Source organism: Branchiostoma belcheri, unplaced genomic scaffold (genome assembly GCF_001625305.1).
Source record: "Branchiostoma belcheri isolate BF01 breed outbred unplaced genomic scaffold, Haploidv18h27 scaffold186, whole genome shotgun sequence".
NCBI lineage: Eukaryota > Metazoa > Chordata > Leptocardii > Amphioxiformes > Branchiostomatidae > Branchiostoma > Branchiostoma belcheri.
Window position 1 is genome coordinate 232,619 of NW_017803335.1, and position 14,818 is coordinate 247,436.

The 14,818-nt window shown below is 39.2% G+C and overlaps 2 protein-coding genes across 3 annotated transcripts in view; one reads left to right on the forward strand and one right to left on the reverse strand.

Annotated features, from left to right (window-relative positions):
• LOC109467653 (ankyrin repeat domain-containing protein 10-like) overlaps positions 1 to 11,148 on the forward strand; it is a 27,530-nt gene extending 16,382 nt beyond the window's left edge. Inside the window, exons 5-6 of one of the 2 annotated variants that reach the window (XM_019765695.1) lie at positions 5,014 to 5,194; positions 8,044 to 8,139. In XM_019765695.1, coding sequence (XP_019621254.1) covers positions 5,014 to 5,180 — 167 coding nt within the window. In that variant the 3' untranslated portion in view covers positions 5,181 to 5,194; positions 8,044 to 8,139. Of the gene's footprint in view, positions 1 to 5,013; positions 5,195 to 8,043 lie in introns of both variants that reach the window. The other variant, XM_019765696.1, reaches the window with a different exon arrangement.
• Positions 11,149 to 12,968: 1,820 nt separating this feature from the next.
• LOC109467647 (neuronal PAS domain-containing protein 2-like) overlaps positions 12,969 to 14,818 on the reverse strand; it is an 87,172-nt gene continuing 85,322 nt past the window's right edge. The window contains exons 15-16 of the mRNA XM_019765684.1: positions 14,517 to 14,582; positions 12,969 to 14,221 (exon numbers count right to left, since the gene is read on the reverse strand). Coding sequence (XP_019621243.1) covers positions 13,409 to 14,221; positions 14,517 to 14,582 — 879 coding nt within the window. The 3' untranslated portion in view covers positions 12,969 to 13,408. The remainder of the gene's footprint in view (positions 14,222 to 14,516; positions 14,583 to 14,818) is intronic.

Genomic DNA, 14,818 nt, shown 5'->3' on the forward strand with positions numbered 1-14,818 from the left:
CTTCCCCACCGCCGCGGGGCCTGCACAGGAGGCTAATTTCTCACGCGGCCGTTTGTGTGGGTGTTTGTTTACATTATCGCTGGTCGCTGAGGGTCGGGCAGCCAGATTCGCCACGGGATGCCCCCTGTCCTTTCTATTTTGGGGCTGCAGTCGGCTAGGGGGGATTAGTGATTTCACAGATCATTTAGCCAATTACAAACATTTCGAAACTTTTCTAAAAAATGGTATTCGCGCGAATTCACTAATTTAAAGAACAGTCCCAACATGCACCCAACATTCTGCAACATACATTACAATACCCGGAGGTACAAAATCTACGATTTTCCTTGTTTAAGATTTTGAAGTTAGTTCCCACTTCAAATTGAAGCTCAGAAGAGGAGCAGTAAGGTCTGTTATTATGTTTTGTTTTATATGGTGCACCCCAAAAAATTATTGAGTACCCAATTTTTTAGGTTGGTTGCACCAGTGCACATATTCACAAAAATTAATTTCAAGCCCTGGTATACGTCGTACACCATCCAGATTCAAAGAGTTCCACGACTTCATCCCTTCACCAGATTATGTTGCCATTTTCGCAAATAAGATCCTCAGTTGCATGAATTTTATCAGTTGATGATATTATCCACTCAATGGCAGTCTTATCTCAACAAAGAAGACCATTCTAGCATTTCTTCACAAATTATGCAAACGAGGTCTGGTTTTTTTAAATAAATTTTGTTCACCTTCATTTCCTAAGGCCACACCAAGTAAATTTATTTGGATGACGTCCGCGCATGCATTGATTTTGGCCTGTTCCTAGAAAAAAAACCCAAGAAATTCCGCTTCCAGCAACCATGCTGTAAGTATGACCAAAGAGTCACGACAGTGCCGCAAATTGTCAGATTGATGTGAAACCCGTAACGTGAAATGGGTAAATAGCACATTTGCCGCAAAACAGGACAGGACGACAACTGCTGTTCCACCTGATTTATTGCTGTTTTGATGATGAATAAAAGACTTGCTTGTTACACTGTGTCACATCATTCAATTTGTATCCTAACATTTGTCGTCTCTTAGTATATTTCCAATCTAGGCATCTTGTTTTTAGGGCCCTTCTTGGTTTTTTTTTGCCCTCTCGCATTAGATTTAGAGTCTCCAAAGGAACATACATAAAATTTACTTGGTGTGGCCTAATGTGGTAAGTATGAAATTCCCATATGAAAGTTACCAGACTTAGTATGAAATTTTCTTATAAAATTATTAGAAAATAAAATTTCTCATTGATTATGCATATAAGGTCTTCATTTGCATAAAATCAATATCTGCTGATGTTCCTCATTCTCAATTACATATGTTCCTCATTCTCAATTACATATGTTCCTCATTCTCAATTACATATGTTCCTCATTCTCAATTACATATGTTCCTCATTCTCAATTACATATGTTCCTCATTCTCAATTACATATGTTCCTCATTCTCAATTACGTAATGTTCCAAATTCTCAATTACTGTAATTCTTGATTTGATAACGGTCACTTAATTATAGCGGTTTTAGTGGTCACTATTCCACCGCTAAATTTTCATGATCGCAACTTTTTTTTACCACTTCCGCCCCCCTTCCTCTTGCCCCAAGCTTGTTACGGTACGATCGCAATCACGCTTCATTTCGTGACTACAACATGCACACAACGCACAGTAAGTGCTTCACATAAAAACAAGCAAAACAGTGATGTGCTTCCAGAAATAAAAAATTTATCTAACATAAAGTAGTTTATATTTTTAACATTTATGCTGTGCTAAGCAAACCACAGTAAACACAAATTATGGCGTCGCAGTGACGCTTTGAAATTTCCCAGCTTATCTACACTTGGATATTTATAAATATTTAGCGTATATTTCGATTTAGAAGTTTCTCCATAAATTTACAGAAACGATAGCCGTTTATTTTGTGCTACTACGGGACAATATCGAAAAAATGCGACGAGTTACAAAATTCAGTGTTGCCCAAGCGTGCAGACAACAACAAACAAAATGGCGGCCCGGCGGCCAACTTCACAAACGAGTTACAAAGTACGAGAAATGCGGCATAAATCTGCTTAATTTCGAGGTTAAATAATACAATCAAATGTTAAGCGTCATTTGTACTACAAAATGTAAAAGCGTTAATAGCGTGCTGCGACTAGGACGAATCGAAAATTCGGGAACCAAGCGCAGTGAAAAAAAATGGCGTCACAAGTTTTTCGAAAATTGCGAGTCAACTTTTACGGCAAAAAATACGATTAAACATTACTGTTAAAGGCTATAGTGTCTGTAGAACTTTCTCGAGGGCGTCATGGATTCCATTACGCTCCAATCCTAGGGCGAAGACGCTGGGTTTCGCTGTAAGCTCGTCTGCGGCGCCGGACATGTAGCGGCGTGCAGCGGCATAGCGTGCCGTGGCTTGGAGAAGGACGCTCGGGGAGGGGGGCCGCGGTGCCGCACGCAACACAAGCGTGCGTAATTACGAACTTTTTGAAGTCACCGTGCCGCTACAGTACTTTGTAAATTATTAAATTAGTACTTCCAGACACCATCGGCGTGCCTGTTTTGTTTTTTCTTTGTAAAAATGGATTTTTGCTGGCATAAACTGCTTTTTTTATTTTCTTAAAAAAAAAGGCCAGCGTTTTAATGCATTTTTTAACACACATCAGCCATGTTCACACCGCTATAATTAAGTGACGTGAGCTTGTCCATTTTTCGCCGACCGCTATAATTTCCAACCGCATTTTTAAATGGATTTACAGTACATATGTTCCTCATTCTCAATTACATTATGTTCCTCATTCTCAATTACATATGTTCCTCATTCTCAATTACATATGTTCCTCATTCTCAATTACATATGTTCCTCATTCTCAATTACATATGTTCCTCATTCTCAATTACATATGTTCCTCTGTCTTGATTACATATGTTCCTCTGTCTTGATTACATATGTTCCTCTGTCTTGATTACATATGTTCAAAAGTCTTGGAACCCAGCAGAGTTATAGAATTTCCTCATTAGGCCACAACAATTTAATTTGTTGGTTCTCGGATTTTTTCATGAAAAATGTGAAGCGACAGGGCGAAAAAAAAAAAAAAAACATGCCCAAATGGTAAAGCTAAGGCTGGAAAAGGGATTGAGAACAAAGCTATGACTATACATGCTAAAACATTGCTGTTTTATAGCCTATGTATCAAGGATCAATTATTGATGTTAATGATCTGCCGAATAAACATACCCCCCCGGAATAAACGTACCCCCCGGACAAATTTTCAAAATCCAATAAAAATACCCCCCGGAATAAATTTACCCCCCGGAAAATTACCAAAATTGACGGGTAACCTGTGTCTCTTATACTAAAATGTGCTCTTACTGATATACTAGAAACTGTTATGCACAAATCTTTAACTGTTATTTGCAATTAGGAATTTAAATAGACAACAAAGAGAGCATTTCTAGTACAAATGTAGACATGTCATGTTGTTGGGAAATACATACAGTCAAACCTGTAATAACGACCACCCCTGTATAGAGACCACTCGTCCATTACGACCACTTTTTGTTGGTCCCTTGAATTTTTCCCATCGACTCAAGCGTTAAGAAATCTTGCATTGCGTCTACCTGTCTAACGCGTCCAGCGTCCACATGTTTTCGGTCCCGAGACGTCCAAAATGCCAATCCCACCGCCTGAGTCCAGCCGTGAGTACGTTGCCAAATGTTGGCCAAGAAAATCCAACGGGTACCGGGTAATAAAGAATATGGGCATGATGTGGCAGCGTTTTTTGTTTTTTTTGCTAGCGTTCGTATCATAAAAGTAAACAAAATTTCGAAGTGCCGATTACTCAAAAATGGCCCCTAAAAATCCCAGCGAACCATCCCAGCATGTCGTAACTTGGCGTCGATTACGACAACTTTTCTTTTGGGAAAAATCCACTAAAATTAGAAAATAATGCTTCTCTAGCAACCAGATAGGGCTCCAGATATTTTCTGGGCGATATTACCCGGGATTTTGTCGTAAAAATGAGCCAAAACTGTGGTAGAAAAGGCCGAGAAATATCCAACATGGCGTCGCTGCGGAAGAAGGTCATTTGGGGTTAACAGAAGATCTCATTTCTTACGGGGAAGACTGTGTAATATTTTACCCGATTTCTTGATTTTATTGCGGTAAATCGACATCGACAAATACAACATGGTAGCTAAATCGTAAATATTAAATGACTTGCTTAGTTTGTTAGAATTTGTTCTAATTTAGAGCTTTGAGGAGTTCGTATTTTGATGAGCACCACCCATGACAATGGAACATTCAGACAAATTTATGCACGGGGCGATCGCGAAAACCGGCCCGAAAATGACAAGTTTCTCGCTACAATACGCGTTTATAAACGTCTTCACGTCGAAGATTTGCCGATTTTTTTCACGCGTAGTCGAAAAAAATTACTGATTTCCAAAAAATTAATAAACGTACCGTGCAAAATAAGAACGTACCGGGTGGACGTTCGGGCCCAAAAAAATCGGCAGTTGAGATGAGAGTAACAAGAATTAATTTTTTTTTTTTTTCATTTTGCGATTTTTTGAAGCGGCGATTCCGAGAACCAACAAATTAAATTGGTGTGGCCTTAATTAGGCAAATTAGATCCTGCTTTGCATAATTGCTATCTAATTTTTTTAAAGCATCACTTATAAGCTACGTACATACATGTACCAAAAGTTGTGATGATCCTTCAACTGGTTCTTGAGTTATCCTCTCTCTGAAAGAGTTCCAGAATGAGCTGCTAGGGGACCTGTGATGTAAACAAACAAGGCTGACCGCTGTGTTCCCAACTTTCAGAAACACTCATAAGGTGTAATATTTTGACACCTCTGCTTCCTGAAAGACACTTATTTGCAATAGGGTTGATTTAACTTGTAAAGAAATGAAAAAAAAAAATTTTGTATCGTCTTAATGTTACATAATGCAGCCTTAAGTCGGTCAGAAGTAGCTATACTTGCTAAAACTTATTTTTTGCAGACCAAGAGGAAATGGAGGAGGATTGTATAATGGAATCAGCAGACACAGTGCCTGTTACCTGCAGTGCCCAGCACAGCTCAGGAACTCCACCTGAACATGACCCAGTGTCCCACAAAGAGAAGTCGTCACACCGACATTATCACTATACTTCTGTCTTTATCTTCTAGGACTTGTTTAACATGTAAGTCCTTGATAATAGAGCATTCTACTTACCTGGTGTGTTCATGCATTAATTATATAAAAGCTCTTGGGCTTATAACTAATTGGTGTAGGATGGGGCCCCCTAGTGGCTTTTGTGGGACTGCAGGCACCAGATTTGATTGCATATTTGGGAAGCATTGACTCAAAACAGTTGAAGGTTTATCGTGATGCCTGGTACTAGTATGTACATGTACAATGTAGGTAGCTTATGTGATGATTGACATCGTCAAATGCTAGTTATGCAAATAATTTGTATAATTCATCATCATCATCATCATCGGTCGACCGTATTGGTCGGGATTATACCGCCCCTTACAAGGTAACATACCCTTTCGTTAGCTTAATACAAGACGGGGTTCGCCACGCCTTTGTATAATTAATGAGGAAATTCTATGACTAACATCCAATGTTGGGACTTTCAAACATGTGAAAAAGAGCTGAACATTGGTTAAAATCAATTGTGAAAATGATAACGATTTAAAAATGCTACAAAACCATTACTGATAGTGATTGTAAATGACAGGAATTCATAATAATAGATGAGAAAATGTTACACAGTAGGCATCTTGTTAGGGTAATACTTTCAAACTCTGGATAATTGCATGGGTAGAAAAGATCGTCTGATATTATTTATGCAAATGACATCATTTGCATTATTAATGAGATACTTGATAATACGTTGTCCTTGAAGGTCTTTTGGTGAAGGCATGAGTTGTTTTAAGCATGTTACGTGATTGAAGGACTGGAGTGTGTTTTGTTCGAAAATACCTATACATTGTACCTTGTGTTGTGGGAGGCAAGTGGTATTAGGTAAGCCAAATGGGTAGGCTATGTATAGTGTATCAACTAAGCATAACAGTATGCCAATCATCTGGCTGTGACAATTAATTTAAAAAGGGTGAATGTGACACATGAATTGATGGTAGGGGCAACAAAGTCTCATGGACTTTCCAGGGCCATTTCCTTTACTTTTTTACATACTACATTGTGTAGTTGCCTTCGTGAGAAGGGTATAAAAACAGCAGTCTGCTTTAGTGTGGGAGACTGGATTTAGCGGCATTTGATGTTCATGATTTTCAGCAGGCAGGTTACCGTTGGGGAGACCAAGGTCAAGTGCAAAAACCAACTTTGTGGGGGGTCCCCTATGTCACTGCAGTGGGCCTTTTGTGTTTGTCGTTAGCAGGATAACTTGAGTGCATGTAAATGGATCTTCATGATTTTTGGTAGGCAAGTTTAACTTGTGGAGGCCAAGGTTAAGTTCTAAAATAGGCCTTGTGGGGGGGCGGGTCCCTTCGTTGTTGCAGTGGACCTTTTGTGTTTAGAAAGGTAACGATCTTCCCCCACCAACCTCTGCTTGAGGACAGCTGGCTGAGTAACCATCACGCCCTGGAATCAGATAACGTTGCTTACATTGAGCGACTGTTCTGTAACTTCAGCGAGAGGAGGAAACGTTGGACATGCGTCACTCAGGTTATTACCTAAGGCCACACCAAGTAATTTTTACAGATGACGTCCACTGGAGACCTTAAATTTAATCCAAAAGCGCTGTAAAAGAACACGAAGATTTGGAATACTCTAACTGTAGAAATACAAATGTTAGGACACAAATTGAACAAAAGAACACAGTGTAACAACTAACAAGTACTTTCTTCGTCATAAAAATAAATCAACTAAACAGCAATAGTTACCCTGTTCTGATTCTTTCCTTTCCTCAAATCTTCTCTTATTACATTTTGTGACACTGTCCTGACACTCTGATCCAGCAAGCATAATTTCTTGTAACAGTTTTTTTTTTCCAGTAAGGCCACACCGACTTAATTTTATGGATGACATCCACTCGCGCATTGATTTTTGCCTGTTCAAAAAAAAAGAGAGAGATCACGTCTGGCCTGGCTCTATATAAGTAAAGAATACACATGTTCATTTCTCTAGAACAATGTCCATCTGACGAAGGCATGAGATCTCCGACCTCTAGTTTATGATTGTTCATTATTTGTGCTAAGTTCACAATAGAGCTACATGTAGCCTGGACAAAAAAAAACAATGAACCCCAAGATGCTGTACATAACTCATGAACTCAAGGGGCTTTTTTTTTTGCAGTCTTCATATAAATGTACATTGTAGGTGTTGTGCAGTAGTTCTGTTACTAGTAGTTCATGTAAAGCTGAAGGGTAGTGAAGCAAAAAATTGTTACCCTGTGATGTGATTTTCAATCTAGAAGTTGTAGTACAACTTGAAATCTTTGTTTAGGGACCTAAAAACTCATGATTTTAGGTCCATTGGGAGTAGGCTAATATGCATCCATGAAACTATTTGAGAATTACTTGAATATGCCAGAAATACATGGAAAAGTTGCTAATACATGTATAAGGTTTTGTATTGTAAAATGTACTTGTTACACTTTAAGGCATTTCGCCATTCTTTAAGCTTGATTTTACATTTCCTGAAGCAGATTCTGTCATGTGCAAAATGAAAACTTTTTTGTTGTAATTGTGAGTGAAAACTTAATCTTTGAAAACCACTTAAAATTCACTAAAAAAAATTGACAAAATTCTAAGTATGTCCTAAAATGCTACAATATGATAATTCTATTTCATGACATTTTACCTAAACTGTAAAGTCTAAAACATCAGTTTTTAAATCCCTTGAGATCAGCTATTCATAATTTACATATTTTTATGTGCAGGTCTTTCATGCATAAGTTTTTCACGTGCAGATTTTTCACCCCCCACAAAACCCCATCCCTGTGACTGTGACAATCCAGGGTAGACACAGTGTCACTGTTAGTAATACAGTAGTACAACTGCTCTGTTTTCTGTTTCCCTCCAGACTCGTCATGGTTGATGGTTGGAGGACGTGGCCAGGAGATGTCCATGGAGACTGCCATGGAAGAGATGGGAAGTACAGATGAACACCACGAGTCTATCTATGTACAACAGGGCTATGACAGCGCTATGTATGAGGCAATGTTACAGTTTCATGGCACATAGAATAGTTGATTTCATACACTAAAGTCTTGTGTACACTACCGGTAAAACTCAATTACTCAAAGATACATCGGTTTACATGTATCCTTAGTACATGTTTGTAACTATGTTGTATTGTGAAGAACCTAACATGAAGCATATTCATTCTTGTAACAGGAGAAAAGTATTGTGCATTTGTCATTTTGTACTGTTGATTGTTGAAAGAACATTGTATTTTCTTTAGTAGAGGACTTTTATATAGTATCTATTTTCCTATTGTGCTATTTTATACTCAATGATGGTTATCCCTTTTTTTTTTGTTAGTATGTGTACCACTGGGCTGGTACTGGATATGTAGAGTTCTTTCTTACGGCAATATTCCACATTATTTTAAATAGAAAGGTATCATTTTCTTTATATGTGTATGTTAGAGCTTGTAATTATTACACGAATTATAATTATCATTTTAGGCAAGTAGACCATGCCGTCTAAGACCAGTCTCCCTGTATTTCTGTCATTGATTTTGGCTTGTGAAAACTATGGATAAACATTCAAATTGGCAAATGGTGTCAATTGTAGTTGAATGTATTTACATTTTTGCACCCTGATGTCAAGTCAGGATACTGGGGTAGTTCCATATCAAAACCAACAGTTCAGACCAAAAGTTGGAGCCAAAATCGGGGCCCTTTGTTTATAAAAGAATGTACAATGTATATCATAAAGGTGTGACTAAGTTAGAAAAGTTTCACTCACTCACTACTAGGGGCAGGCAGTATGTCCAGAAAAGTTCTACACTTTCTCCACTCCAGCAATTATCAAAAGTTAATAGTTTACAGAACTATAATTGCTTGTAGCCGGTTGGATGAGCATCATGTCATACACTCCACTCAAACACTCAACCAAGAATAATGCTATATATATATTTGGCTGCATTTATAATTGTATAATGATGAGAAAACAACTGGTCATATTTATATGTGGGAAAATAATCTTTATTTTTCCCAGTAATACCATCTAAGGCACATGACATGTGATCTAGAAAACAACACAGCCTTTCCAAACATGAATAGACACCCATAAAAAGCATACAAATATTCTCATTTCATTTGTACAATGGTAGATCTACAAAACCAGGATAAAAATTTCAAAGGTTATAGATAAGGAAGATGTTGTAACGTGTCATTGTGCTTCCTCTCCTGTCACAGAAGCCAAACAGAACCTGGCACACACATCATCTGTCCAAGCAAAAGATTTTTAAACTTCAGTTAAAAAAACACAGGTCTCCATTATACCGTATGTTTGACAGACATGACTGAATCCTCAAAAAGATATTAGTTTAACACTATCTTAACACTTGGATTTCAACCCCTTGCTTACCTGTTAGGGTTCAGAATAGCCAAGACTGATCGAAAATGACAACCTTATAAATAAGTTGTAATACAGAAACTGACTTGCTAACCATAACTTTGCCATGATCCAAAATTCTGAGAAGAGGACAGATTTAACCCTGATTTCCAGGCTATACTAAAATTGCACTTTCTATACATCACACTACATAGAATCTACCAAGAACAAATTGAATCTACATTTAATGTCTGGTCCAACGTAAGAGCAAGAAGAAAATGGAGCACCACCTTATGACAAAACCAACAGAGTTTGGAGACCTTCTACCTCATGATATTTAGATCTTATGTAAATGTCATTTTATCTGTTCTCATTATGCAAATACAGTTGTAATCAGCACCTCCATTTCCTCGATCCAAATTACATACAATATTTTGCATTTGTAAAAGCTAACCTAACCAGAATTCCAATTTAATCTTTCATCAATTATATCTAAGGGATCATGTGATGCTCACCTTTGACTAACTTACAAATGTCATAAATAGGAAATTCCCATTGTGTAAACATTTTTGCATTGATTAAGCAAATGTCTAACAGAAACGTCCTCAGTATTTAACTTCTCGGCGCCCAAAACCAACACCTGAAGTCTGTAGCATGTCCAGGACAAAAGGTAACAACATTGGTATAAGTCAGAATATTTCCTTATTAATTGTGCAAAATTCCTCTTCCCTTTATTTGCATTTCATTGTGTACTTGAGAAATGAAAAAAAAAACATCACTCAGCTTCTTTTTTAGAGATTTTAACAAAAATGCTCAATGCAGTTCCTGAACAAGCTTCTGGGGGGCCTTCCTAACACTTTGTACAGGCCTAAAGAAAATTAAAAGCTACTCATGCAAGAAATTTGAAACATTAAATTTTATACGAAGTCCCATGGTGGAAAGTAAGATAAATGTTCCATTTGGCACCACATTCTATACTTCCAGTTTCCCACTGGAAATTGTCACATTAAAAGGCTCCATGTACATCACCAACCTTCTGTTAACACAGACTTTTATATATATCAAAATTGACATATCTTTTGCTTGGTTTGATCAGGCATTGTTGGTACCACATATCTTTTCATTACTCCTGCAAGGGTGCAGATCCAATTACAGCATCCTATTTGGACCATACATAATGTTATGTATATACAGTACAAGTTTTGGAATACAACATAAGAGTGAAGTGTGGTATAACAGAGGAATGTTCTGTTCAATTTAATTACATGTACCTTCCTAAAAGTAAAAACGAACACATTCACAGACATGTCATTACATTCATGCTACATACTCAGATTTGCTTCAATGTTACAAAATGTAATAATATTGTACTGGTAGATGTTGATACGCATAGAAGTTTCACATTAAAGCAGCTTCTCTAAATTCTCCTGAAATATGTATGCTGTAGGTTTCTATTCTACAAACAAAATCATGATCTCATTAGTTTTCTGGCTACTTTGAAACCTGATCGATCACAAGTACACCAAACAAATACAAATACACATGGCACTGGTCTGATATCACACTTCCTTCTTAAGAATGATTGTCTCTTGATTCCTTCATATTAAGGTCATAGAACTTCACTTGTAGCCTTTATGGCACATCAAATATACAGACCTTTGATAATCCACCCAACCATAAGAACCTCTGCAGTCAACACCAGTCACTAACAGAATGCTGACCTCAACTTTCAGTCATGACTGATGTCAGGGCTCAAAATCCTTTTTTTATCATGAAAGTTCATCTGTGTTGGTAGTAATCATAGTAAAACGTTAAACTTTATTCCAACACACTATTTACAGGGATCAAATTTTCAGCGACTACTGTCGCCTTCATCAGGATAATTAATGACCAATCACTTCACAACGTGATCTCGCGAGAGTTACGGTTTACAAACACGTGAATTCACTCACACGAGACTTTACTGATACGTGACGTAAGCAATTGATCAAAAGTGCCAGGGAGTTTATATCGTCCACCATCTCTATTAAGTGAAGGCTGAAGTGCTCTGATATATATAGCCTCCTTAATGCCTCTTAGCAAGTAATCCTTTTTTTCTACATACCAGCACTCAGTCTGGTGCAGAGAACTACCTACACCAAATTTTACCTGCCCCACTCAGAATTTAGAAAGTATGGATCATACTAAAAGCTGTCAGAAACAATTGCCATTAATCGTTTAAATTTGTACTTCATATTATTAAGTGGTGACAGTCAATGAGGCAAATAAAAATCCACATGCCAGTGCAGGTTAGGTTCAGGTAGATATCAGAAATACCTGCACAACTCCAATTTTACCTGCAGGTGGTATTTCTAGCCCTGGTTGTACCTTTAATGATTAGACAGGTTAGAAATCCAGTTGTCACCAGTGCCTATTATCCATTATTGACATGAACATTGAGGCTACAAACAGTATAACAGTACAACAGATAGTCATGACAATTTTCCCATTTTCTGACTTAAATTTGAAGACCCTTAGAGTGTGATAAAACATGCATGTCATACCATGTTATACCTTTTCGTATTAATTAATATTGAATGGAGGACACCAGCACAGCTTCAGACATTGCTAAGCTGCCCTGTGTGTGACTGATGGAAAGTCATTTCCAGATTGAACAAGATTTCTCAAACAGTTAAAAAGCGTATAATACACATCACGAAATAGATGTGATAAAGTTATATCTGAAGACATACATCCCTCCTATGTGACACTCATCACAACAGATTTCCACATTTAGCAGAATGGTGTCCTCCATAGTTCTGTCTACTCTTGTTGACTTGTGGCAGTGCCAAGCTGTATGGTGCAGAAGGTAATCCTCCTAAACTAAGATAGCAGGAAACCTTAATTTTGTTTGACAAAACATCATATATCTATTGCCTGGGAACTGGCTATCCTGGGAAAATTTTTGAAATCTTAAACCCCCAACACTATTTTCTGCATTTTCAGAGGCAAATTTTACTGGTACACTAAGCTTAATTAAATGACAACCATCTCTACACCATTACGATTTTTGTCCATCAAAGATAATGGATTGGTCACATTTTTTCTTGTGAGTGGAGAAATTCCGTCAAATGGCAGAATGACGGATGCTGGCTAGAACACTGCCACGGAACAACACAAAGTGTTTGAATAACGTCTGGGGCCTCATATCCGATTGGCCACCATTGCTTTGATTGACCCAAACAGGATACAGGAACAACATCGCACACTAGTACTGTACCCTACAGTTTGAGCGCAGAACCACAGATTGCACATACAAAGATGTCATTACAAGAATATTCTCTTGATTAAAGATAGTGTTGATATTTTCTAGCAATTTCGTTGTACAAAAGTAACATATAATCTTTTACTTTAATTCATTAGTGACTTGACCATACAGTACTTTCTAAATGAAAACACCACTCTCTTAACTACAGTATTGTGCACATAACAGCCTGGTAGGCAGTGTGGACAGTTTCACCTCTTTCATTCACTTCTTTCAAATTCTGCCAACAGTGCAAATGCAGCATGTCTCACATCTGGATATATATATATATAATATGTATTTATTGTCAGCAAACAGGTTTACTTCAATACCCTGAGCTCTGGTTTTATTCTAAAAATATAAACTCAGAGATCCTTTCCAACTCTGTCCTGTGCCACTGATTCAGTGGAATATTTGATCCTTAAAATACATGTACAACAACCCACATACAAGAACTACTGTACTGATGTGTAACGTTGGGTTTCCCCATGCACAACTGCCCTTTCCAAGGTTGGTCCCTGTCATCTTTTCTGTGGTAAAGTAGCAGTCTACCAAATTGCACGACTGGTTGTCCGTGATCTGTGGCGTGGCTGTAGGTTTGTCACTGGGAGTGTTGGCTGTGTGTGTCTGAGTCTTGCCTCTGGTACATTTGGTGGATGTAGTATGGGAAGTTTGCAGCAGCCAACTGTGGTTGTTGTTGTTGTGATGGTGGTGGTGGGACTTGGGACTGAAGGTTTGCCTGCTGCAGCCTCTGCTGCTGCTGCATCTGCAGTCTCTGTGCCACCGTGAGCGGCCGGTTGCCCTTGGTGCTCTGCGGGCCGGGGGCGGCCACCCCGGTGGGGGACTGTGGCGGCGGCATCATGTGGACCTGGGGTGACAGCAGCTGTGCCGTGGTCATCAGGGAGCCTTTACTGGTCGGGTTTGCAACAACAGACGTTTTACTCTGTCCGAAGTCAAACCTATTGTCCATTCCCGAGGTGAGGCTGGAGGAGGGACCAGGCTGCACGCCCTGGGAAGCCACAAACTGTCCTTGTATGATGCCCATGGCGTGGACCTGTCCAGCCCCGTACTGACCCCCCTGGGGAGGGGCTTGCAGGATGGACGACATCTGCCCCTGTACAAACACCCCCCCGGGCATGTTGGCCATGTTGGACTGTGAGGTGAGCAGGGATGTCTGCTGGACCTGCTGCATGGACTGAGTGGTTCCTCCCATGGTCATGGGTGCAGACTGGGACGGGGGGTAGGGCATGGCCGGGGTGGGGAGTGACGAGGAGGGGGCGTAGGGCAGACTGTTCTGTTGTACAGACATGGCCGTCAGCACCCCGGGGTCCGTCACCATCGGGCACTGCATCAGGATCTGCTGCCGCAGCAGCTGTAACTCCTCCTGCTGCCGCCGGATGGTGTCCTGCAGCGCCTGGTAAACAACAACAAATCAGACTGTCAACAACAACAAATCTGCAACTTCACACAGATAACAACTGTCAACAGACAAATCTGCAACTTCACACAGACTACAGCTGTCAACAACAACAAATCTGCAACTCAACTCAACTTCACACATACTGCAGCTGTCAACAACAACAAATCTGCAACTTCACACAGACTACAGCTGTCAACAACAACAAATCTTCAACTTCACACATACTGCAGCTGTCAACAACAGCAATCTGCAACTTAAAGCCATGCAGAGGACAGTGCTGGTGACATACCTGATGTCTCTGGAGCAGTTGTTCCTGTAGCCTGAGCTGGGGCGGTCTGATCAGAGCTCCCATTGGCTGAAACACAACCACAACCAATCACACAACAGTCCTACAGTAAACACAACCAATCACACAACAGTCCTACAGTAAACACAACCACAACCAATCACACAACAGTTCTACAGTAAACGCAACCAATCACACAACACTACTACAGTAAACACAACCAATCACACAACAGTTCTACAGTAAACACAACCAATCACACAACAGTCCTACAGTAAACACAACCACAACCAATCACACAACAG